The following is a 21,484-nucleotide window of genomic DNA, read 5'->3' as shown; positions in this document are numbered from 1 at the left end:
CCCCTGCCTTGGCACTCCGCACTGACCGCCCCTCGGCCAGCCAGTCAGCGGACCTCCAGCCCGCGCGGCTCGGCCAGGTTTCCTACCCGGGCTCCTCCGTTGCTTTGCTCACCTCCACCTTCCCACGCTCTCCTGAGGCCCAGCGGAGGTCTCCGCGGCCCGCCGTCCCCCCCGCCGGAAACGTGCTGCCTCGGTCACCCGCCCGGTGCCCCGCGTGCGCCCCCGCGCGACCGGTCCCGAACAGCCGCATCTCCCGTCGGAGGGTGACGGCCCGAGCCACCTGACGCGCGGGGGCGGACCTGGCGGGCCACTCCCTCCCCGGGACATCCCGCAAGACGGAAACATCAAGCCCCCACCCCCTCTCCCGTCCCCCCACGTCCGTTCCCGCAGGCGCGGGTACAGAGTCCACCCGCAAATGCTCCGCCGCCCAGGCGGCTGTCACGGGCTGCCAACCAGCTCCCCGCTCGTCCCTAACCCTAACCCTAACCCTAACCCTAACCCAGGGCAGCCACGAAGAGCTCTCGAAATTTACACGGGATCCTTCCGCCCCCGGCTTCACGGCCCCTCTCCTGGAACCCGGCTCCTCGCCGCACCCCTCGAGGACGACCTCGGCTCCCTCGACCGCGCTCAGGCGGACAGCACGCAGCCCTACCCCGGAGCAGCGTGCGCAAGCGCAGCAGAGAGCCCGAGCGCGGCTGCGCGCGCAGGACGAGTGGGCGGAGCCTCGGGAGCGGAAGCCGGGGCGGGGCCGGAGCGCGGCTCGTGAAAGCGCGTTTCCGGTCGGGCCGCGTCGGCGTCGCCGCGGCGGAGGTGGGACTTCCGGCGCGGCGCGGAAGCGGTCGCCCAGCTTGCGGGAGGCTGTCGGTGAGCCGATGCAGGCGGCGCGGCACGTCGTGGTCGCCCTGTCCGGCGGGGTGGACAGCGCCGTGGCCGCGCTGCTGCTGAGGCGGAGAGGTGAGCGACCGCTTCTCTGCGCCAGGTTCCCCATGCACTGGCGGGCTGCATCCCCGACTTTGGGGGCCCCGGGGCCCTCTGACCGGGGGACGGCGGCGGCGCGGTCTGCGCTGAGCCGGGGACGGTCCTGGCCCCGCCGGGGCCCGTGCGGCCAACATGTCCCCGGGACGTCCGTGCGCTCCGTTCACGGCGACACGCCGGTGCCGAGCGCCAGCGTCCGTGGCAGGCGTCCGGGGAGTGCCCGGGTCGGGCGCCGACCGAGCTGCGTGCTGCGTGGGAGGCCGCCTCCACGGGGTGGCTCGCGTGCGCTCTCCGCTCTGAGCTCCCGGAACGCAGGGCTGGAGCGGGGGGGCCCCTCGGTTAGTCCAGCGTCCTCTGAAAGGTGGGGACCCCCCCCCCACGTCGCCGGGCCGCTGGGAGGATGAGCTGACACGAGCCCGCGCCGCGACACCGCGGAGCCCGGCACACAGTGGGCGCTCGGAAGACAGTCGTGGTTATTAAATGGAAATGCAGGCACCCGGGGCGCCCGGGTGGCGCAGTCCGTTGAGCCTCGCCAGGGTGACGATCTCTGATCTCAGAGTGGTCAGATGAGCCCGGGGAGGGCTGCACACTGGTCGGGGTCTGCTGGCGATCCTGTCCCTTCCTCCCCACCCACTCGTGCACCTGCAGCGCTCTCCCTGTCTCAGATAACTGGATCTGTGGGAACAACGTAGGCGCGCTGCGCACCTGTCATTTGAGATGGGGATTTAAAGCCTCACCCGTGCTGGTGGTGTTTAAGGCGAGACCCGGAGGCCAGGCGGAGTAGCATTTCACTAAGCAGGGCATCGGCGTGAAGTGTGAGGACAGTGCTCCAGCAGAAGGTCAGAAGCATGCAAGTGTTGGCCGGGTCTGGACGGGCGAAGGAAAGAGTGATTATGGCTGATGTTACCTGATAGACTTTGGACTATGCGGGACTAGACCGTGCGGAGCCCTTGAAGGTTCCCGATGATGTGTGTGACGTGCTCTGACACATGGGGCAGACTAGCGGTGGGCAGACCGCGGGGACTCCTTTTACTCTTCAGGAAGGTCGGCTGTCCCTTCTCCCAGGATCCAGACGATCACTCCCTATTCCAGCCTTCTCTGGGGTTTCCTCCTCAGTGGGGGATGCTGATGGACTTAGCAGAGGAAAAGCGTGGTCCTCTCCTTGGCATCATGGGTTTCCCTAGTCTTGTGGGAGTTGCACGGCCTATCCTGTGCCCCCCACAAGGCTCAGGTCCCATTCGGGAGTGCCTGCGTCTGGGCCCCTAAGTGGGTCCGTGTCCTTGAGAAGAAGGATAAATTGTGTGTGGGGTCGTCTCTTCTGCGAGCACCTCGTTAGCTCCGGGCTCTGTGCAGGGACACAGGGTTGATGAGACGTAGTCCCTGCTCTCTAAGAGCTCCGGGCTGTGGTGGATGGCAGAAGGGGGCTGACTGGCACCAGGAGCGCAGCAGAGTATGGTGTGCACTGGAGGAGAGTCCGTAGGGGCTGGTTAACTGCAGGCAGCCGTGGATGGGGTGGTCTGGGTGGAGGGGGTGGTCTGGCGGGTGTCCGGCGGCGCACTCTATTAAACTTAGTCACAAACTTAGTCACGTCTTGGGATCCTCGACCCCTGAGCCTAACCACTGAGAAACATTTCTTAAACATTTCTCCCACAGGGTAGGCACCTGAGTGGGTCGCTGAGATGTTTGAAAGCTAACACTGGGCTTTCTGGTATTTGGTTGAGTACTTCGTTAAAATAGAAGAAGTCAAAAAAAGGTGTTTAAATATATAATTAGTACAACCTTTATAATAAAATAGCCTGGATTTTAATTGTCTTCTTGTCTGATGGCTTAGAGTCTAAGTTCTAGATGGTAATTGGAAAAAGTCTTTGAAATTAGTTTATTTTCTCGATAACAGAATGCTTTGAAAAATGTTGAATTTCTGCTCTTCTGTCGTTCAGCACCGTTTGCTGAGCCTCTCCCACGTGCCAGGCATTGTGCAGACACAGGGTGGGACAGAGATGAAAGTACAGCCCCTCGCTCACCTGGGCGACACAGGCCAACAGTTGCAGTCCTGCAGCCCACTGTGACGATGGAGGCGTTACCAAGTGTCACGGGAGTGTGGGGGAAAGGGCATCTCGGCCAGCTGGGAAGGCCAGTGGCTTACACTCCGATTATTGAGTATGGACTCTGACTTGTGCCCCCTTCCGCCCCCAGGCTATCAGGTGACAGGGGTGTTCATGAAGAACTGGGACTCACTGGATGAACACGGAGTGTGCACTGCCGACAGGGACTGTGAAGATGCTTACAGAGTTTGCCGGATCCTCGACATCCCTTTCCACCAAGTGTCCTATGTGAAGGAGTACTGGAATGATGTGTTCAGGTGGGTCCTTTTCAGAGACGCAGAAGGCTTCCCGATGCGCCGTACTGCCTTTCTGCAGGAGGGACTGCCGTCGTCAGCCGGACCAGGGGCACGTGGCCACTGCTGTTAGGCGGTGGCGCCAGAGACCGTGGATGGCAGGTCCTAGAGCAGCCGGCCTCCTATTTCCTTATGTGCCACCTGTTGGAAGTCTCCCTAAGGCCTTCAGGAACCTTGAGTTGTTTCTGCTGCTAGCTTTGGGTGAGGAAACTAAGGCTGAGGTCCTCCCTGAGAGATGGCATGGGGGGTGCCTGTGCAGGTCAGCAGTGAGGCTTCTGGGAAAAAGAAGTAGGTGAGGCACCCCTCCCCGGTACCTCATGAAAACGCGAAACACAAAAACTTCAAAAATGTGACAGCTGCCAACGTTGATCCTTCAGTGCTTGCTCCAAACTGGGCACAGTGCTGTGTGGGGGACATCAAGGGGGACAGGCTGTGGCTCGTTCTGCAGGAGTTTGCAGCCCGGTGGGAGGGGGACGTTCCCTTCAACAGAGGGGACAGTGGTGAGCGGTGGGTAGGAGGTACCAGCGATACGAAAATGCTGCACGTTCAGAGGAGGGAGAAATGGGTCATATGGAGCAGTCAGGAGGGCTTCATGGAAGAGGTGAGGTTTGATCTGCTCTTGAAAATAACAGTGAAGTAGAGAAGATTTTCCAAACAGGATAGCAAGAGCAGTGGTGACAAGGAAAATCCCCATCATTCTGGGGGGGAACGTTGACAGCTTTGGCTGGACTCTTGTCACTGCGGAGGAAGGCTGCTTGACCTGGGGTATGGGGAGCCCAGCTAGGCTCTGCACAGTGCGTGGCCATCGAAGGTCCTGGGCAGCAGTGATGTGCGCAGGTTTAGGGTAGGTGCGTGCACAGTGCGGGCTCTGTGTACTGAAGTCCAGGGGTCCAGTCTTGACCCTGCCACTTACTGCATGGCCGTGGGTTCTCTAAGCCTTTTTTTAAAATCCCTTTAATGATGGGGCGCCTGGGTGGCTCAGTGGGTTAAGCTGCTGCCTTCGGCTCAGGTCATGATCTCAGGGTCCTGGGATCGAGTCCCGCATCGGGCTCTCTGCTCAGCAGGGAGCCTGCTTCCCTCTCTCTCTCTCTCTGCCTGCCTCTCTGCCTGCTTGTGATCTCTGTCAAATAAATAAATAAAATCTTTTAAAAAATAAATAAATAAAATAAAATCCCTTTAATGAGGACATTGTCTCATGGGGTTATTGTAAGAATTAAATGAAATTAGCTATAAAGCTACCCGCACTGTGCCTGGCACATTAGTAAGCAATAAACGTAGCTCTTGCGATTTGTATTACTGAAAAGAGCAATCTGGGAGGCAAGTGTAGGGTAAGTTATGGGAGAAGATTGGAGGCAGAGAGCGTGGGAGAAGCCGCTGTTCGAGGGTGGGAATGACCGGAGCGTGGAGTGGGGGTAACGGCTGGCCGCAGCAGCCCTGGGGGGCAGATCCGCTGGCAGCGGAGGTCGGGCTGAAGGACTGGCGAGGCTGCTTGTTAAACATCCGCCTGGACAGGGCTGTGGGATGTCAGCCCTGGAACCCACACTGCGACAAGCACTTGGGTTCATTCTGGTGGGGCGATCCATCCGGTCTTACGTGGGAAATGGCGCCGGGGGGCTTGGTGACTGACGAGTGTAGGGGTGGGAGAAAGAGGAGGCAGGGGTAGCTTTGCCGTTGAATCCGGGTGGGTGGGGAAAGCTGTTTTGGGGCGTCCTTTCAGTACTGCAGGGCTTAAGGTGATAGCAAGAAATCCAGGCGGATTTAAACTTCCCCTTCATTGCTACGTTTGGAAAGCGTGTGAGCGAACATGATTTTCTGGAGGTTAACTCAACGTTTAACGGAGGCCAAGCAGGCTCTGGCCAGTCTGCCCTCTGCCTCCGTTTCGTCCTGGTGGCCTGGTGGGCAGTTGGAATTGCGCTCAGTGATCTTGGCGTTCTGAACGCTCACCACTCTGTTTTGTTTTGTTTAAATGTGTTATTTGAGGGAGAGTGTGTGCACGAGCTGTGAGGAGGGGCAGAGGGAGAGGGAGAAGCAGGCTCCCCACCACGCAGGGAGCCCGATGCGGGGCTCGGTCCCAGGACTCTGAGATCGTGACCTGAGCCAAAGGTAGCCGCTTAACCATCTGAGCCCCTCAGGAGTCCCCGAACGCTCACCGCTCTGATAGCACTCTCTAGCTCCGAGATTTCTTCTGCGTTCCGTGGTTACGAGGCCCGTTGGGGCTGCAAGGGTCAGAGTGTGGGTGTTCTTTCCGCTTGCCGTCTCCCTCCTGGGGTGCAGACGGGTTTTGTCCCCTCACCAAACAGGCTGTGCTCCTTGGTTTTTGCTGGTGCCACTGACCTCTTTTCCGTTAAGCCGTTTGGGAAATGGTTAACATGATTTTCAGAAGCAGGTGGACACCTTCAGCCTCTTCAGCATTCATTCAGAACTTGTTACGTAGAAGATGTTCTGGGGGCTGTGGACACACGGAGAGTAAAGCAAGAGTTTAATGAGACTCTTGACAACTTTCTAACAGTTAAATAATTGAAATATAGAGCAACACAAGTGTTCTCCCTTCCTGAGAGGACTGAGGGGTGGTAGGGACGTGTGGCATCGCCTGCTGGAGTTGAAGATACACGTGTGACCTGTGACCCCACGCAGATTCTCAGTGTCCTCGCGACGTGGCCCTCTGGGTCAGCGTTGTCATTTGTAACCATGGTAGAGCAACACAGAGCTTTAGGTTCCATGGAAAATGATCACAGGTATTCCAGATACACCTGTCACTTTTTTCTTTTTTAAAGATTTTATTTTGAGGTCACCTCCACACCCAGCTCGAAGCTCAAACCCATGACCCCGAGATCGAGAGTCGCACGCTCCTCCGGCTGAGCCAGCCGGGTGCCCCCAACCCTTTAATACTCAATTTGACTCCTGGAACAGGCATCGTAATCCTCCTAGAGTGGACACTGTGAGACCGTGAACTTGTTGCTGAACTGTCCTCCTCCCACGTCTGGTCAGCCAGGCTGCCTGTGCCCTGGAAGCATCCAGGCCATTGCTGGCCCTCAGAAGTATGGGAGTCACAGTAGAAAAGTATCACCTGACACATTTATTCGCCCAGTGACCTGGGTCCCCAGGCCGAGATTGTGGAATAGCTCATGGAGCCCCACGCGGTGGCTCTGGGTCGTTGGGTTCCTGCTCTCCGGCGTGTTCTTCCTCCAAGCCGTCCTCTGCTGGCGGAGTCAGGGGAGGCTGGGGTTGAGTGAGTCCATCCTGCACGGGGCCCCGCACAATCTGTGAGCCTCTGGGGAGACGGAGTGGCTGCTGGGCTGGAGTGGCAGGTGACCCCTGGCTTTCTGTCCGGCTTTGTCTGTTACCATAGATTCAGATGGAAAGTGCAGCGGCTTTACGCGAACGTTTGATGAAAACACTGACAGTGGCTATCCACTGAAGCTCTCCTGATTTCCGGAAAATTGTAGCTTTGGTAAGACAAGGAGAAGCTAACTTAAGCAAGTAATTCAACCTAATCATTTTTAAAGATTTTATTTATTTATTTGAGAGAGAGAATGTGAGCTCAAGCGGGTTGGGGGTGGGCAGAGGGGGAGAGCGAGAATCGCAGGCAGACCCTGTGCCAAGTGCGGAGCCCAACCAGCAGCTCAGCCCTACAACCCCGAGATCATGACCTGAGCCGAAATCCAGAGCCGGACACTCAACTCACTGAGCCACCCAGGCGCCCCAGTAGATTTATTTTTTTGAGGAACGTTTCACTTAGAAATGAAAATCGTTTTCTTCTGTTCCAGTGACTTTTTAAGTGAATATGAAAAAGGAAGGACCCCTAATCCTGACATAGTCTGCAACAAGCACATCAAATTCAGTTGTTTTTTCCATTATGCTGTGGATAATCTCGGTAAGTCGTTTTGCTCTTTCCATTTAATCTCTTTAAAATTGTAAGGTTTTCAGAGATATTCAGGAGCCGAATCCCGGTAAACAGTTTCATCTTCAGAAGGAAAGGAAGCAGTGGAGACGATAATATTCTGTTATCGTCCTGAGTAAGAAAGAACTTTCTGGCAATATGCAAATTACAGGGTCTTGGGGAGGAAGGAGTGTGTCCTCAGCATGGACCTCTCAGGTGGGGGGGCGGTGCTCTAGGTTGAGGAGCACCAACTTCTGAGCATCCTGCCGAAACAGGTCGCAGGCAGAGAGCCAGAAGCGGGGCTGCCAGAGCTTGCCTGCGGGTCCAGCTTCGCTCAGAGCAGCCCCGGTTGCAGGCAGGGTCACAGCGGGAGTGTCACAGGCCCTCTTTAGAGCTCCGGAAAGTCGGCTTCGGTGTCTCTCTGGGTGTCCTTTTTCCCAGTCCTGCTGAGACTTTATTCCCCTGCTCTGGGTAGCTTGGTTTCTGGGCCTTTCTTTCCCTCCTGGATTTGAAGCCACATTTTAGTGGTCTGTTCTTTTTTTTTTTTTTTTTTTTTTTTTAAAGATTCTGTTTGAGAGAGAGACAGAGCATGGGCAGGGGTGAGGGGCAGAGGGAGAGGGAGAAGCAGGCTCCCTGCTGAGTAAGGAGCTGGGAGTGGGGCTCGATCCCAGGACCCGAAGATCAGGACCTGAGCCGATACCTCACTGACTGAGCCACCCCGTTGCCCCTGGTGGTCTGTTCTCAAAGCCCATGGAGGCCCTGCTCCCTGCTCACAGCTGCCTGCAGATTCTGTCTGTTTCCATAGTTCTCCTTTCTCCTCTCCTTCTGCTGCTGGGGCATTCCTGTGCCTTTGTGGGGCTCCCTGATGCTGCCTTGCTTGCTGGGGCTGCCCGTGGCCTCTGCTGCCTTAAAACCCACATGCTCGCTTCTGTGCTCTGCCCTGCCCTCGCAGAAATTTCCAATTCTGGCCTTTCCTTGTCTTCTGTCCCGTGCGGCTCTTTGCTGCGTCTGCCCCCGTGCCGAGACGTTATTGTGACCGTCCTGTGCCAGCGGTCCAGTAGCGTCTCAGGACTGTTGGCTGCTCTGTGCATCAGCTGTGCCGCAGTGACAGAAGTGGGCTCACTCTAGGCCTGCAGAGCCAGCACACGGGGCCCTGCCGCTGGGGAGGAGCACACACGGGTCACAGGCCTCAGTGATGCCTGCAAGACAAAGGCTCCAGAATTCTGGATGCGTTTGAGTGACTGATGCCAAAACTGAACCTCGGTAGAGATCGTATTCCAAGTTGGCTCACTAGGGTCAGTCTTCCCTCTCGTCCGTGGTGGGGAGCAGATCTGGGCCTCCGGCTGCCTGCAGTCTGGCATTACCTGGTGGTTGGGGGTATCAGGAAGGAAAGGCACCGGCCCTGCTCTGCCCTCGTGGACGCCCTCATGGGCCACGTCTGGGGGGCTTACAGTTAGCTCCCGTTTATTCAGGAAGGGAGCGACAGGTTCCTGGCTTGTGCAGTGACTTTGGTTTTGAGTGTGTTAGTGTTAGGAGACAGGACCTCGGATGAGCCGGGTGATTACCATGTGGTCATGCCCGGTGATGGCCTCTGTTTATGTGCGCACCCTGCAGGGCAGGGCCTGGCCGTGCAGAAGGACCGCACTTGGGAGGGGCGCAGCCAGCTCTGTGGGAGGGGGTGACACCTCCCTATGGCGAGAGTGGCTCCCTGTTGTCTTAGCCTCTCAGGGAGCCAGCCCGAGGTGGCCGTCTGTTGGGGACGTGTCAGAAGGAGTTTCTGTGGGGCGCACTTGCACATCCGAGTTGCCCACGTGGGCAGCATGGCACGGAGTGTCAGTCCGTGAGACCTTGGGGTCCCTCCCGGGGGACTCGACGCTTGGCAGTGTAAGTGCTCGTTGTTTGGGGAAATAGATTTAAGGAGGGTTGTTTTCCTCTCTGAAAAGCAATCAAGGTATAATAACAGGTTCCCAAATGTGCTTTTTCTGGTAGTTCATATACAACAGTTCTTGTGCTGGTAAGAATCTCCCTTAGGGTGGAGAATGCGTTTGGCAAACTGGAGAGCCCACTCCTGAGCCGAGGCGCCGTCTGCTGTTTTACTGCAGCTCGTGTCAGACCAGTATTACCAGAACTTCCCTTTTGTGTTGTTTTTTAATGGATAGAACTTTTTTTTTTTTTGAGTAAGTCTCTACATCCAGTGTGGGCCTTGAACGCATGACCCCAAGATCAGAACCTGCACGCTCCTCTGACTGAGCCGCCAGGTGCCCTCAGCAGCTGATGCTCCGTGTCCCTCTCGTCTTACACTGAGCTCGTCTCGCTGGCAAGGCACGGGCTCGGTTTGCTGCCCCTTCCTGGAATGAGTCTCTTGCCACGTGGAGCATCTGAAGTGTTCGTTCAGGGAAAGGTTGTGAACTAATACGTGCTCTAGTAGGTTCTTTTGGTTTTTTGCATAACGGGGAGGGAAGAGATGGAATGTGCTGGGTGGTCCTTCACTGCGGTGGAAATAATGTGTGGGTATCAGAAAAAGTTCAAAGTTCAAGTACATGACAGCAGAGTGAAAATAGGGAGATGTCATCTATCATTTCTCTTCCCGGAATCAAAGGAATGGACTTTCTCATATTTTTCCTAATCTTTGTGCATTAAAAATAGTGGGGGGCACCTGGGTAGCTCAGTTGGTTAAGCAACCGCCTTTGGCTCAGGTCATGGTCCTGGAGTCCCAGGATCGAGTCCCGCATCAGGCTCCCAGCTCCATGGGGAGTCTGCTTCTCCCTCTGACCTTCTCGCCTCTCATGCTCTCTCTCGCTGTCTCTCTCTCAAATAAATAAATAATATTTTTTAAAAAGTGGGATTATAGTATTATGTATTTCCCCCTATTGAACATTATGAAAAACTCCTTGAGAGCGGCGCCATTCTGGTGGCATTTTAATTTCATATTCTCCGAACTTTTTGGTGGTTTCAATTTTCCTTAGTATAGGAGACACTGAAATGAACTTTTTATCGTTAAATCTTTGTGTACATATCTCTTTCCTTAAGCTAAAGTGAATGAGTGGATAGATACAGACTTTTGAAAGTCCCATAAAGCTGCAGGAAAACCTTGTAGCAAGGTTGTCTCCTTGTAAATGGAGAGTTCAAGGCCACAGTTGATGAGAATGTTGGCGTGTTGTGGAGGGCCTCCTCGCCTGGACCTCCGTGTTTGGGAGGGAGCTGGGCCATCGGTGCAGACCGTCCAGCGCAAGGCTTAGTGCCTGCAGACTTCTGGGAGCTCCCAAGGCCCGAGGCGGCCCGACCACACATGCGAGTCTGGAGTTTGATCTTGGGTTTTTAAAAACCTCACAGGAGCAGACGCAGTTGCCACGGGCCACTACGCCAGGACCTCACTGGAAGACGAGGAAGTCTTTCAGCAGAAGCACATTAGGAGGCCAGAAGGGCTTTTCAGAAACCGCTTTGAAGTCAGGAATGGTAAGCAAAAGTGCCGGGTCAGACCGCAGGGGTGGGTGCGCAGAGGGAGCTAGTGAAGTGTGGTGGCAGGTGTCGTGGAGGCGGCCGCCGCGTCCCTGTGTGGCCTGCACTAGCTGGCGGGTGTTGAAGAGTAAACATCAGGAGGCCACCTCCCCGCAGAGCCTGCTTGGAACCTGCTTCTGCGATTTCTGACCCAGCCCTTACACTCTGCCAGTGACTCGAAGGTTCCCAGGTGTTTGAGGAAATACTTGTTCATAGTCGGAGCTTACCATGGCCGCAGTGCTTACCATGAGCTCTTGAGGGCTCGAGACCAGGGTGTGCGCACTTCTGCGGGACCCAGGCGCTGGGGCCTGACACTCGGGCCTGTTGGAGAAGCGTGTGCAGAGATGGTGGATACGGAGCCGTGTGTCAGCATTAGAGGGAGTCGAGTGTCACCTTTCCAGAACAATGCCCAGCTGTCAGCAGGGCTGCTGCTGGCTCGTCCTGGCGTACATTCGTGTGTAGAAGAGAGAAATTCACTCCATTGTGAGGGGAGCTCAGAGCCACGTCTGAGCAAGGAGTTTCCGTTGCTGTGGGATCGCCGGAGGGTTGGTCCGCCGAGCGCCTGCCCCACCGCACCTGCCCCTTCCCCCGCGCGCAGCTGTGGCGGGCACGCGCTCCGCTTGGCCCCTCTGAGAGCAGAGGTGGAAGCGCTCGCCCCACTTCACAGGTGGGGAAACTGAGGCATGGAGTCATTTGACCAGGCGGCATGTGGCCATCAAGCTGGAGCTCAGCCCTGTTTGGCCCAGCTCCATAGTTGTGCTCTTTCTGCTACGCCAGGCCCCAGTCGAGCTCTGTCCTCCGTGTCACGGAGTCTGTTCAGGGGGCCACCCTGTCCGTGTGGCCGTCTGCTGTGTTGCGGAGCCCCGAGGCTGCTGGCGGTGCTTGGCTGGCCTGGTTTCGAACGCAGCCCCTTCTTCACAGCAGAGGGGATGCAGATCACCTTCCGATTGGAACGCAGACAAGGGCAGCGCTTGCTTTTTGGGATGGTCTCCCTCTGCTGCCTGCGGGGTGCGGGGCCCTTAGCCGCGCGCTTGCCACCGGGGCCTCAGGTACAGACGCGGGGAGAGGGGACAGGTTCCCCCGGCCTCCCTTCCAGTTGCTTCCGAGGGCCGCGTCTCACAGCCCCCGGCACCCCTGTCCTGGGAAGCCCCTCCGTGTCGGGAAGAAGGCAGAGCGCTGCCGCGTGGGCGCTCCGCAGCAGAAGTCAGCAAGTAAACACGGATTGAAGGGTCCTGAATGGCTGAAGGATTTATTTCCACACGGAATAGACGTGCTCGCTCACCGCCTAGAAACCGGTTTGCACTGCGGAGCTGTCTGGACCTTTATGTGAGGCCGCGGGCCCTCGGAAGCTCCTCCGATCGCGCTGACGGGCGCTCCTGAGCGATGTAATGTGGAGTCGTGGCGGTCTTCATTTTCAGTGCGCTCTCTAGTCACACGGCGCTTTCCCTCTAATTCTTACTTAGTTGCCTGGAGACCTGGACCTGGTCCCTGAGCAGCACGGCACGGGCCGCGCACACGGGGCCGCGCACAGCCCGCCTAGGCTCGTCGGCGCTCCTGGGCCCCGGCCTGGCGCCTGGTTAGGCCTCACCCCTGTGGAGGGGGCGCGGCGCCAGCCTGACCGGGGACGAGCTGGGAGGGGGTGTGACTGAAACGCCGGACCGTGACCCTTCTACAGTTTAAGATCGCCGGCCTCCTTTAAAGAAAAAAGATTTTGCGCCTGTCTTATTTATTTGTTTATTTACTTATTAAGATTTTATTTATTTGAGAGAGTGTGTGACACAGATAGAGTGGGAGGAGAGGGGGAAGCAGGCTCCCCGCCGAGCAGGGAGCCCGATGTGGGGCTCGACCCCAGGGTGCTGGCATCATGACCTGAGCTAAAGGCAGACGCTTACTTAACCCACTGAGCCCCCTGGGCGCCCCAGATGTGGGGTCTGTTTTATGCTGACTCGGAGCGGTGAGGAAATGCCCGTTGCTTCCAGTGTCCTGAGGCCCCGTGTACGCGGCTGACCGGTCTTCCTTTTGAAGCAGAAAGTGGCCTTGGCAGAGCCTGCCTCCCCGATGACTGGCTGTTTTCCATTTCTCAGCCGGTCGTGTTGCTCTGCGCGCAGGAAGGGACGGCCTCGGACTAAGGCCACGCCTGCGTGTGCTGTTGCACCTCTCCGACAAGCTCAGCCTCAGTTTCCTCGTCTGTAAAATGGGGGTCATGGACCCTCTGATGGTTAAAGTGAGACTCACATTTGAGGCCGCGGGTGGAGAAGGTCCCCTCCCCAGAGCCCGTGTTCCCCACACGACTGTGGGAGCTGACAGGCACACGTGCGTCGTATGGGCCCCAGTGCACACGTCGCACACCCTGAGGGTGCCGTGCAGCGGCCTCTCCTCGCGCTGCATCTCAGGAGTGTCGGAGCTCCGGTACTGAAAGCCCACATGCCGTTTCCCGTGGCTCGCTGAACTTGACACTGGGGAGTTTGTTGCTTGCAATCGCGGCGGTCCTGGCACAGGCCTGCAGGTGTGATGTGGCCCAGCAGTGGAGCCGGGCCTCCTTCTCTGACCCAGTGTCACGGGGCCGAGGTCAGTCACGCCTGTGCCGCGAGGCCTCAGGGCCAGACGCGCTTCTCTGCCAGGGAGACGAGCAGGGGAGGCCGTGGAGGAGCAGCGCACAGATGTCCGCGCGACTCTGAGTGAAACCCGCTTTCCGCGGAAACCCCTGGCTGCGACGGTGGGGGGCGTGGGGAGCGGCTGACCCCCGGCCCGGCGTCCTCCGGGGTCCCCCGTCCAGCTTTCTCATGCTCGGCTGCGCGCATCTTGGCTCGCTTTCACGTCCCCTCCTCAGAGCGGGCCTGTGCCGAGTTGGGTCTGTAAAGTACCGTGACCCGGGGAGGGAACTGGATTAAACTTCCTGCTCACGTAGCCTTATTATTAACGGCGCCTAAACTCGGGGTGAGAACCCGTCTCCCCTGAAGCACGGGATTGTCTGTCTTGCCTGGTGGTCTGCCTTTGAGCACTGCTTTCTGCCTCCGACAGAGCAGGGAGGAGCTACTGGGACGGGACCCGCGGCCAAGGACCGTTATGTTCATTCCCGCACCGTGTTTTGTTCTTTACTTTTGGCAGCGGTTAAACTTCTTCAAGCAGCTGACAGCTTTAAAGACCAGACCTTCTTTCTCAGCCAGGTTTCCCAAGATGCCCTGAGGAGAACCCTCTTCCCTCTGGGGGGGCTAACGAAAGATTTTGTCAAGAAAATAGCTGCTGAGAATAGACTCCATCACGTGCTTCAGAAGAAGGAGGTAGGACTGAGGGGGGTGTGCTCGCGGCCACGGTCTGCGGAGAAGCGGGGGCGTGGCCCCGTCTGGGCGTTTCCTCCCCGGGAGCCAGCGTCAGGACAGAGCCCGGGTCACGCGTGCAGTAGGACACGCTGTTGACATTCCAGGAGCTGCTCAGACACGACTTCTCCCTCTGGGTGCGCGGCTTTCACAGCGGCCCGGCTAGCTTGTTGGGGTGCCCTTGGCCCAGCCTGCCAGGGGAGAGCTAAAGGACAGGGCCCTGAGGCGCCCTGGCCGGGGCTTTGTCCCTGCCTGCTCACAGATCTGCCTTTTTCCCACAGTCTAGCCCCTCCTTGTCGAGGGCCTTCCTGTCCTGGGTGCCGTGCTGATGGCCCCTGAGGATAGGGTAAGAGCACATGGGCTCCTCACTTCTGCCTTCATGGAGCTCGCAGGAGGGGGGACAGACACGAAACATACCACGGCAAAACTGGAAAATGTGTAGGAGGCACCTGTGGGCTCTAACTAGTTTGGGCTAGAGCCAGAGACGGGCTCTGGGGAGTTAACATTTTATTTAACGTAAGGCCTCAGGATGAATAGGATTTAGTGTCCCAAAGACAGCTGGGGGAGAATAGCCCCAGTAGTGGGAAGAGGGTGTGCAAAGGCCCTGAGGCAAGAAGAGCCTGGGCATTGGAACGACGGTGAGGCCAGCATGGCTGGGGTCTGGTGCTACAGGATGGTCCCGGTGTGCTCAGTGTGGTCGGGCCATGTCAGGGATTGGGTCACCTTTAGCTGAGGCTGTTGCTGCCCTTTTGTCTTCCTGGGAATGAGCATGACCTTTTTTATCAGCAAGTCATTGTCCCCAAGGAAGATATCTTTTCACGCATGCATCCGCCCATCATCTCTGTCCCTCTCTTCACTGGTTCGGGTTCTGGGTGTAGTTCTGTGGTGGCAGCTGGGGGGCCACATCTCCAGGGGACACAGCGGAGAGCCGGTGAGAGAGCCGAGTGGCGGGAGCGGCGCTGGAGCGCACCGTCCGCTTGCCTCCTGGGCTAGAGGAGACCGCCTTGACGGGCCGCTCCTTCCTCTGACTCTCCTGCGCGGGTCCGCTTCTGGCCCAGCTGCTCTCCTTCCCAGGCCGACCCCGGCTCCCGGCTTCCCCGCGGCTTGCGGATGGTGGTCCGAAGGGCTGGCCCAGCTCCGGCTCTCTCTCCTGTGGGGGTGGACGTGGTGTGGCCTTGCTTACTCACCAGATCCCGGGTGGGGGCCTGAAGCAGACCCTGGGAGGCTGAGACACTCTGACAGCCCTCAAGGTCCATTTGCGGGCCCGGCCGGCGCATGCGGGTCCTGGCCGAGGAGCGCCGGGCCCGCGGCCTGCTTCTCCCGGCACCGGCTTGTTCTCTTGCGGACACCTGCCTGTCCGTTCTCACGCTCGGCTCTCCTTTCGTTCCAGAGCATGGGCATCTGTTTCGTTGGTAAAAGAAATTTTGAAAATTTCATTCTTCAGGTGAGTATTCTTAGAGGCGAAAGAATGGAGGCACATTTTTGCTGTGGGCCTGGATTCGTGAGTAAGAGCTTGCTTGTTTTTCAGTATTTACAGCCCCGGCCTGGTAAATTCATTTCTATAGAAGACAATAAAGTTCTGGGAACACACAAAGGTGAGACACCACCTTGGGGTGCCTTTCGTCATAAACTCCCTGAGTCGTGGGGCAAGTTCCAGCTCTGGGAGAGTCAGACAAGAAGCCTGTACTCATCTGCGTCCGCGCATGAGTCCAAGAGGCCTGTGGGCAGGGGTCGCAGGTGGCTCGAGCAAGTGTGGTGGCCAGTGCTGCGCATGGTCTCCGTGAGGCCTGGCAGCTAATAAAGAGGGATGCCCTCCGATTCGGGAAGACCCGTGTTGTGTCTCTGTAAGTAAAAGTACCCTCTCACTGCAGGGGAAGAAAACGTGAGAACACAGAGAGGTCCACCCTGATGAAAGTGTGACTGACTTCAGGCTGAGCTTCCAGATCTAGGACGAGGACAGGACAGGATCAGAGGGTGTCCCCATGAGGCAGGGGTGTTGCACTTGGGGGCAGACGTTTGGGGTGGGGAGGCTGCAGCAGACAGGTCAGGCTCCAGCATTCACATTGCAGTGGGAGGAGAGAGAGTGGGTTGGTGAGTGGTGGGCCTGTGCTCCCGGGGCATCAGAGAGAAGCCTTTGGGGGCTGGAGACCAGGTAGGTCTTGACCCAGAACGTGTCTGACCTGTTGGGGAGGACAGGGGCTGGTGCTCAGGCATGGACAGGCTCACTGATGGCTCTTTGGAATCCCCCGACCCAGATTGGGCAGAAGGCTTCTCTTTCCCATTGGGGGAGCTGGACTTGGCTGTCCAGGGCTCCTGGGGAGCCGGGCGGAGAAGCCCCATGCATTCCTAAGACGGGAGGAGGGGACAGGCCTGCAGGATGCTCCCTCCCAGCCGGTCTCCAGCAGGACGAGATCCCCTCAGTTGGTCTCTTCTGTGCTAGTGCTGTTCCTCGAGAGGTGGAGGTGGGGGGGTGGGCTAGCCATCCAGTCTTGTGATGTTTGTTGCACGGTTGGGGTACACAGAAGTGGGGGCAGCCCTGATGCCCCAGCCCCCCGTGCAGTTCTTCCATCAGAGGGGTTCCTGGGGGCTCAGCAGGAGGGGACTTAGGGCTTCTGGGCACATTCCAGAGGACTGGTCCCTGCGGCCCCTGGTTTGGGTGGTCCAGCAGCTGGCATGGCTCCTGGTGGGGCACAAGGTGCAGCCTGACACGGCCCTGAGGAGGTCAGGGCTGAGGCTTGTGGTGGGTGAACACAGCTGCTCTGGACTGCCTACCCCTCGGGGGCCCCCAGAGCCTCCCGACTGCTGCCCCTCCCCCCATGCTCTGTGCCCCATCAAGAGGGGGGTGATATGAAGGAGCTGGTGCCGGCTGCTGAGAACCGTCTTTCCTAGGTTGGTTCCTGTATACTTTGGGCCAGAGAGCCAAGATGGGCGGCCTGCGGGAGCCCTGGTACGTGGTGGAGAAGGACAGCGCCACGGGCGACGTGTTTGTGGTGAGTCGGGTGGCCTTTGAGACAGGCGACCGAGGTCTGTTTGTGGCAGAAGACCAGGCAGGGCTGTGGCGTCCTGCAGAGCAGCAGTGGCGGATGGACCATCCCTGCCTCTGTGTCCTCCTGGGACTGGCCCCCGAAGTATCAGCAGGGCTTTGGGGAAGGTACTCATCAGGGTCTTCTTAACTGTATGCCAGCCACTCTGGGAGACACGTTAATGGCTGTGAACAGATCCTATTTTTCTGATTTTATGCAAGAGTCCAAAGGTCCCTCAGTGCTTAGGACAGGGCTGGCCCATGGCTGCGCAGGCCACTGCTGGACACACGGAAGCAGCCGAGCCGGGACCAGAGCCATTTGTGGGCTGCAGTGACTTGACCTGTCCCCAGGCTCTGGAGCAGGGCTTCCCAAAGAGGGTGAGTTGGCCCTGCTCCTCCCCGCCCCCAGGACACTCGGCAGTGTCCCTATGGTATCTCATGGGTGGAGGCCAAGGGGGTCCCCGGACATCCCACAGGAAAGCCCCCACCCTGAACAGATGACTCAGCCTCCCGTCTGAGCCGTACCAAGGTCGAGAGCCCTTGCCCTGGGAGAGCTGGGTGCCCGGGCACAGGGCTGGAGGAGCCTTAGACACAGGCAGAGCGGCTGGCAGACCTGGCCTACTGATTCTGGGCCATCTCCTTCCTCAAAGAGCCGTGGGCGTCACAGCCGGAGCAGGGATTGTGGTCACACGTAAATTAAAGTGGTTTTCGTGTAAAACTTCAGTGGTCTCTGTTGCGTTCTGAGAAACCAGGAGGGTCATCACCTGGCATCTGTCCCCGTGTGGGTACCCCTGCCTGGGGCTTGGGTCAGAGGGCCTCAGTACAGCCCCGGGGAGCCGGCCCTGTGCCTTCTTTCCCTGCTGCCTGGAGTTTGATGGGCTCCTGGGGTGACTGTTTGGAGACAAGCCAGCAGCGTGGCGGGCCCTGCCTTGGCAGGTGCGGCAGGACGTGAGGCTGGAACTGGCGGGTGCTGACCCTGGTTTGCTGCTCGTCAAGTGTGACTGTGACAAGACCCTTTCCCTCCTACGCCTCAGTTTCCTCCTGTGCAGAATGGGCTCCAGCGGCGTGGGGTGGTCCCACGCATTTCTGGGCGGACGCCGTAGTCAGCAGTCAGCATGCCGTTGGGGTCACTACTGATGAGTGCAGGCTTGGGGTGGGGGCCCCCTCCGCTGAGGGCTCTCGTGTCCTGACCTGCGCGTTCTGCCCCACAGGCCCCCCGGACAGACCACCCGGCTCTGTACAGGGACCTGCTGCGGACCAACCGCGTGCACTGGATTGCGGAGGAGCCGCCGCCAGCCCTGGTCCGGGACAAGATGATGGAGTGCCACTTCCGGTTCCGCCACCAGATGGCGCTAGGTGACCGAGCGGGAGGGGCCCTGCAGAGGAGGGGCCCAGGGTCTGCGCGGTCCTTAGATTTGGGGCCGGAGCATCCCCCAATGTTCAGGTTGCATAACGTATTCGGAACCCCCTCTTCGCCTGCGTCCCCTGGGAGCCCTGACGGGAAGGCGCTGAGGCTCGCGTGGCCGCCCTCGTCCTCCATGCAGGACGTGTCCTGGAGGTGCTGGAGTGGTAGGCCAGGAAGCAGGTGGCACTGAGCCGCCCCGGCTGTGGCCCCGCTGCCCATGCTCCTTCCATCCATTGGGGGTGTGAGGCCTGGGGCCGGCCACACGTGGAAAGGCCGGGGCCCCCTCCAAAGATCCCTCTTGTTCACCCAGTGCCCTGTGTGCTGACCCTCAACCAAGACGGCACCGTGTGGGTGACAGCTGTGCGGGCTGTACGGGCCCTGGCCCCGGGACAGGTGAGTGGGATGTGCCTGGCCCTGCGCCCGGGCTGCCCAGGGAGGCGGGGAACCCGGATGGAAGGCAGGACCGGGCCTCTCTCCACGTCCACGTGTGGCCGAGAGGGCTCTGGCCAGTGGCCTCCGTGCTCTGGAAGGACAGACCACACTTCCTCCCCGCCGGAGCGCCCCGTTTACAGGTTGGGGGTGCTGAGCTACGGGCTGGGCGCGAGTGCGTGACTCACGCAGCCAGTGAGGGTGGAAGCCGCGGCCCCCCCCCCGTGCCTGGTGTCCCCCTCACCCCCACCCCCCAGCCACACCAGTGATACCTGCCCCTGCTTGATGCTGGGAGGGCCCAGCTGCCCTGTCTGGGCCTGCCCTCCCCCACGCCCGCAGCCCAGCAGCCACAGACCCACACTCCTGGCTGCTGGTGGGCCCCCGGCGCCGGGCCCCGCAGAGCTCACACGGGCCTCTTTACTTCTTAGTTTGCCGTCTTCTATAAAGGGGAGGAGTGTCTGGGCAGCGGGAAAATCCTGCGCTTGGGGCCATCTGCCTACATACTCCAGAAGGGCAAGAGCAAGTCCAGAGTGGCCGTCGAGGGCCCCAGCGACAGCCCCAGCGATGGCCCAGGGCTGGGCCCCGTGCTCTGAAGGAGGCTGAGCGGCTGCTGCGTGCCCGGGAGCAGCCCCGCAGGAGCAGAGCCCAGTGTGGAGCTGTCCAGGGGAGCGTGGCTGAGCCTGCTGCCCCGGTTCTAGCCGGGCTGGCCTCACAGTGCCGGGCGAGCCCCAGAAAGGCTTGTCCTGTCTTCCCCAAGTTGGTGCTCTGGCCAGAAGGACTTGCTGCCTAGTGGGTGGGTCCCGAGTACCTGGTGTATAGAGTTGCTCTTCTGGGCCCCAGGGAAGGTCTCCCACCCGCAAGCGCATAGGCGGCCCGGAGAGGAGGCAGCAGGGATGCGGGGCGGCACCCAATAAAGCGTGTTTTGGGACAGAGTCTGATGGGGTCTCCTGAGGGGTGCGGGCCTCTGGCGCACAGCTCCGGCCGAGTGACACAAGCCCCCCTCCCCCCGTTCCCGCCACACTCTCCTTCCCCTGGGAGGGCCAACAATGGTGGGACCTGGGCCGAGTCCTGGCCTGCAGGGGTGCCCCGCGGCCATGCGAGCGGGGGGCAGCTGTGGGGAGGTCGTCCCTCCCCCTGCTGAGTGCCTGGTGCCTCTGCTGCAGTCACATGGCTACCAGGAGGACCAAGGGCCTTCATCCCAGCGAGGGGGGGTTGGTGGCAGGCGGTGTCCGTTCCTGCGGACGTCTATGTCTCACGGCAGTGGGGACCGGTGGTTGGCTGAGGTTCCCCTGTGGTTCGCCAGCGGCTGACTTCGCACTGTGGCCCCAGTGGCCAGGACGAGGGGTCTCCCTGGGGCCACCCTCATGGCCTAGTGCCTCCCAAAGGCCTAGTGTCGTCACGCCGTGACACTAGGGATTCAGGGATTCCCCGTGGCGCTGGGAGAACGCACAGCTCCCAGCATGGGGGTGCGGGCACGCTTGTGTGTCGCCTTGAGAGGGCAGCAGGCCAGGCCGGGAGCTGCTTGGCAGAGAAGTGTGATGTTCAGAGCCCCCTGCGCTCTGTGCGGGGCAGCCTGTGGCCCAGGGGGACTGTTGACCCCCGCGGAGTCCCAGCGTGACCCCTGCTGCCTCTGTGCATGTCAGGGTTCCGCCAGGCCGGGTGGCCCTGCGGGTGGGAGGTGGGCAGACGCCTGGGACCCGACTCGTTCTCTTCTCAGTGCCTGCGGGGCGCGTGGGGGCCGGGTGTCCGTGAGCCCCCTGCCTCCAGCTCGCCTGCCCTGACAGTGGGGGCTGGGCACCAGGGACAGAGCTTGGGCTCCCTCCTCTCACTAGCCTCATACCCGACACATTCTTGGTGCACTGATCCAGGCTTCTGTGGGGGCCAGAAGTGTGGTTTCCTGTCTTCTATGGACAGAAGGTTCTAGACCAGAGGTAGCCTATCTCTAGCAGTGCTGCTAGAGGAGCACCTGGGAAGGTTGTCCCATAGCTGCCACCCTTGCGGGCCTCTGGTGGTGACAGGTCTAGCCTGGGGTCTTGAGTGCCAGCCATCCAGTACCCTCCCCCCCGCCCCCGCCTGCCGCCCACAGAGGCAGGTCCCAGACCGCAGACCACAAGGGAGGAGCCCAGAGTGGGGTGACGGTCATCTCAGCCCCAGAGTGCTACAGTGGGAGGAGGGCTTCCTTCTGAAGAGGAGGGAGGGGGCAGGTGTTTTTGAACAGAAAATCCCTCTGGTGTCTGAGGTGCAGGTGGGGAAGGAATGGGCGACCAGGTGGGCTGTGGGGTTGGGCGTGGTGGCAGTCAGGGATGGGGGTTCGATTTAGGAAGTCCTGTGCAGCGGCTCAGGAGCAGGGGTGGGCGCCTAAGACCTCTGTCCCCAGCACGTCAGGACGCGGTGTGTTGGGAGCAGAGCAGCCGCCGTCCCGTGCAGCCAGGAAGGGAGGCCCAGGCCTGGGACCCCGCTCGGCACCTCTCAGCTCTGGTGCGGCGGCTGCAGCCTGCTGGCGAGACCAGCCTTCCTGGCGGCCCGTCCCTGCCGGCCTGGGGCAGAGGGAGCGAGGAGGGTG

General features: G+C 59.5%; 1 protein-coding gene across 3 annotated transcripts; it reads left to right on the top strand.

Moving 5' to 3' along the window:
* Positions 1–798: 798 nt before the first annotated feature.
* On the top strand, positions 799–19,854 carry TRMU (tRNA mitochondrial 2-thiouridylase). 3 transcript variants are annotated; one of them, XM_082739621.1, is made up of 11 exons: positions 799–954; positions 3,169–3,334; positions 7,138–7,244; positions 10,584–10,706; positions 13,857–14,029; positions 15,456–15,509; positions 15,594–15,660; positions 16,955–17,055; positions 18,299–18,443; positions 18,803–18,885; positions 19,350–19,854. In XM_082739621.1, the coding sequence occupies exons 1-11, from the start codon at positions 873–875 to the stop codon at positions 19,512–19,514; spliced, it is 1,266 nt and encodes a 421-aa protein (XP_082595747.1). In that variant the 5' UTR covers positions 799–872; the 3' UTR covers positions 19,515–19,854. The 3 variants fall into 3 exon arrangements, with proteins under 3 accessions (XP_082595747.1, XP_082595746.1, XP_082595748.1); XM_082739622.1 differs by having other exon boundaries at positions 813–954; positions 13,916–14,029; XM_082739620.1 differs by having other exon boundaries at positions 804–954; positions 15,456–15,660.
* Positions 19,855–21,484: the final 1,630 nt, after the last annotated feature.

Source organism: Mustela nivalis (genome assembly GCF_964662115.1).
Source record: "Mustela nivalis genome assembly, chromosome: 7".
NCBI lineage: Eukaryota > Metazoa > Chordata > Mammalia > Carnivora > Mustelidae > Mustela > Mustela nivalis.
This window is presented reverse-complemented; position numbering and strand designations above follow the sequence as displayed.

Coding starts and splice junctions, on each gene's coding strand:
- TRMU (XM_082739620.1), top strand. CDS start 873: ATGCAGGCGGCGCGGCACGTCGTGGTCGCCCTGTCCGGCGGGGTGGAC. Junction 955..3,168: donor GCTGCTGCTGAGGCGGAGAG/GTGAGCGACCGC, acceptor TTCCGCCCCCAG/GCTATCAGGTGACAGGGGTG. Junction 7,245..10,583: donor TTATGCTGTGGATAATCTCG/GTAAGTCGTTTT, acceptor AAAACCTCACAG/GAGCAGACGCAGTTGCCACG.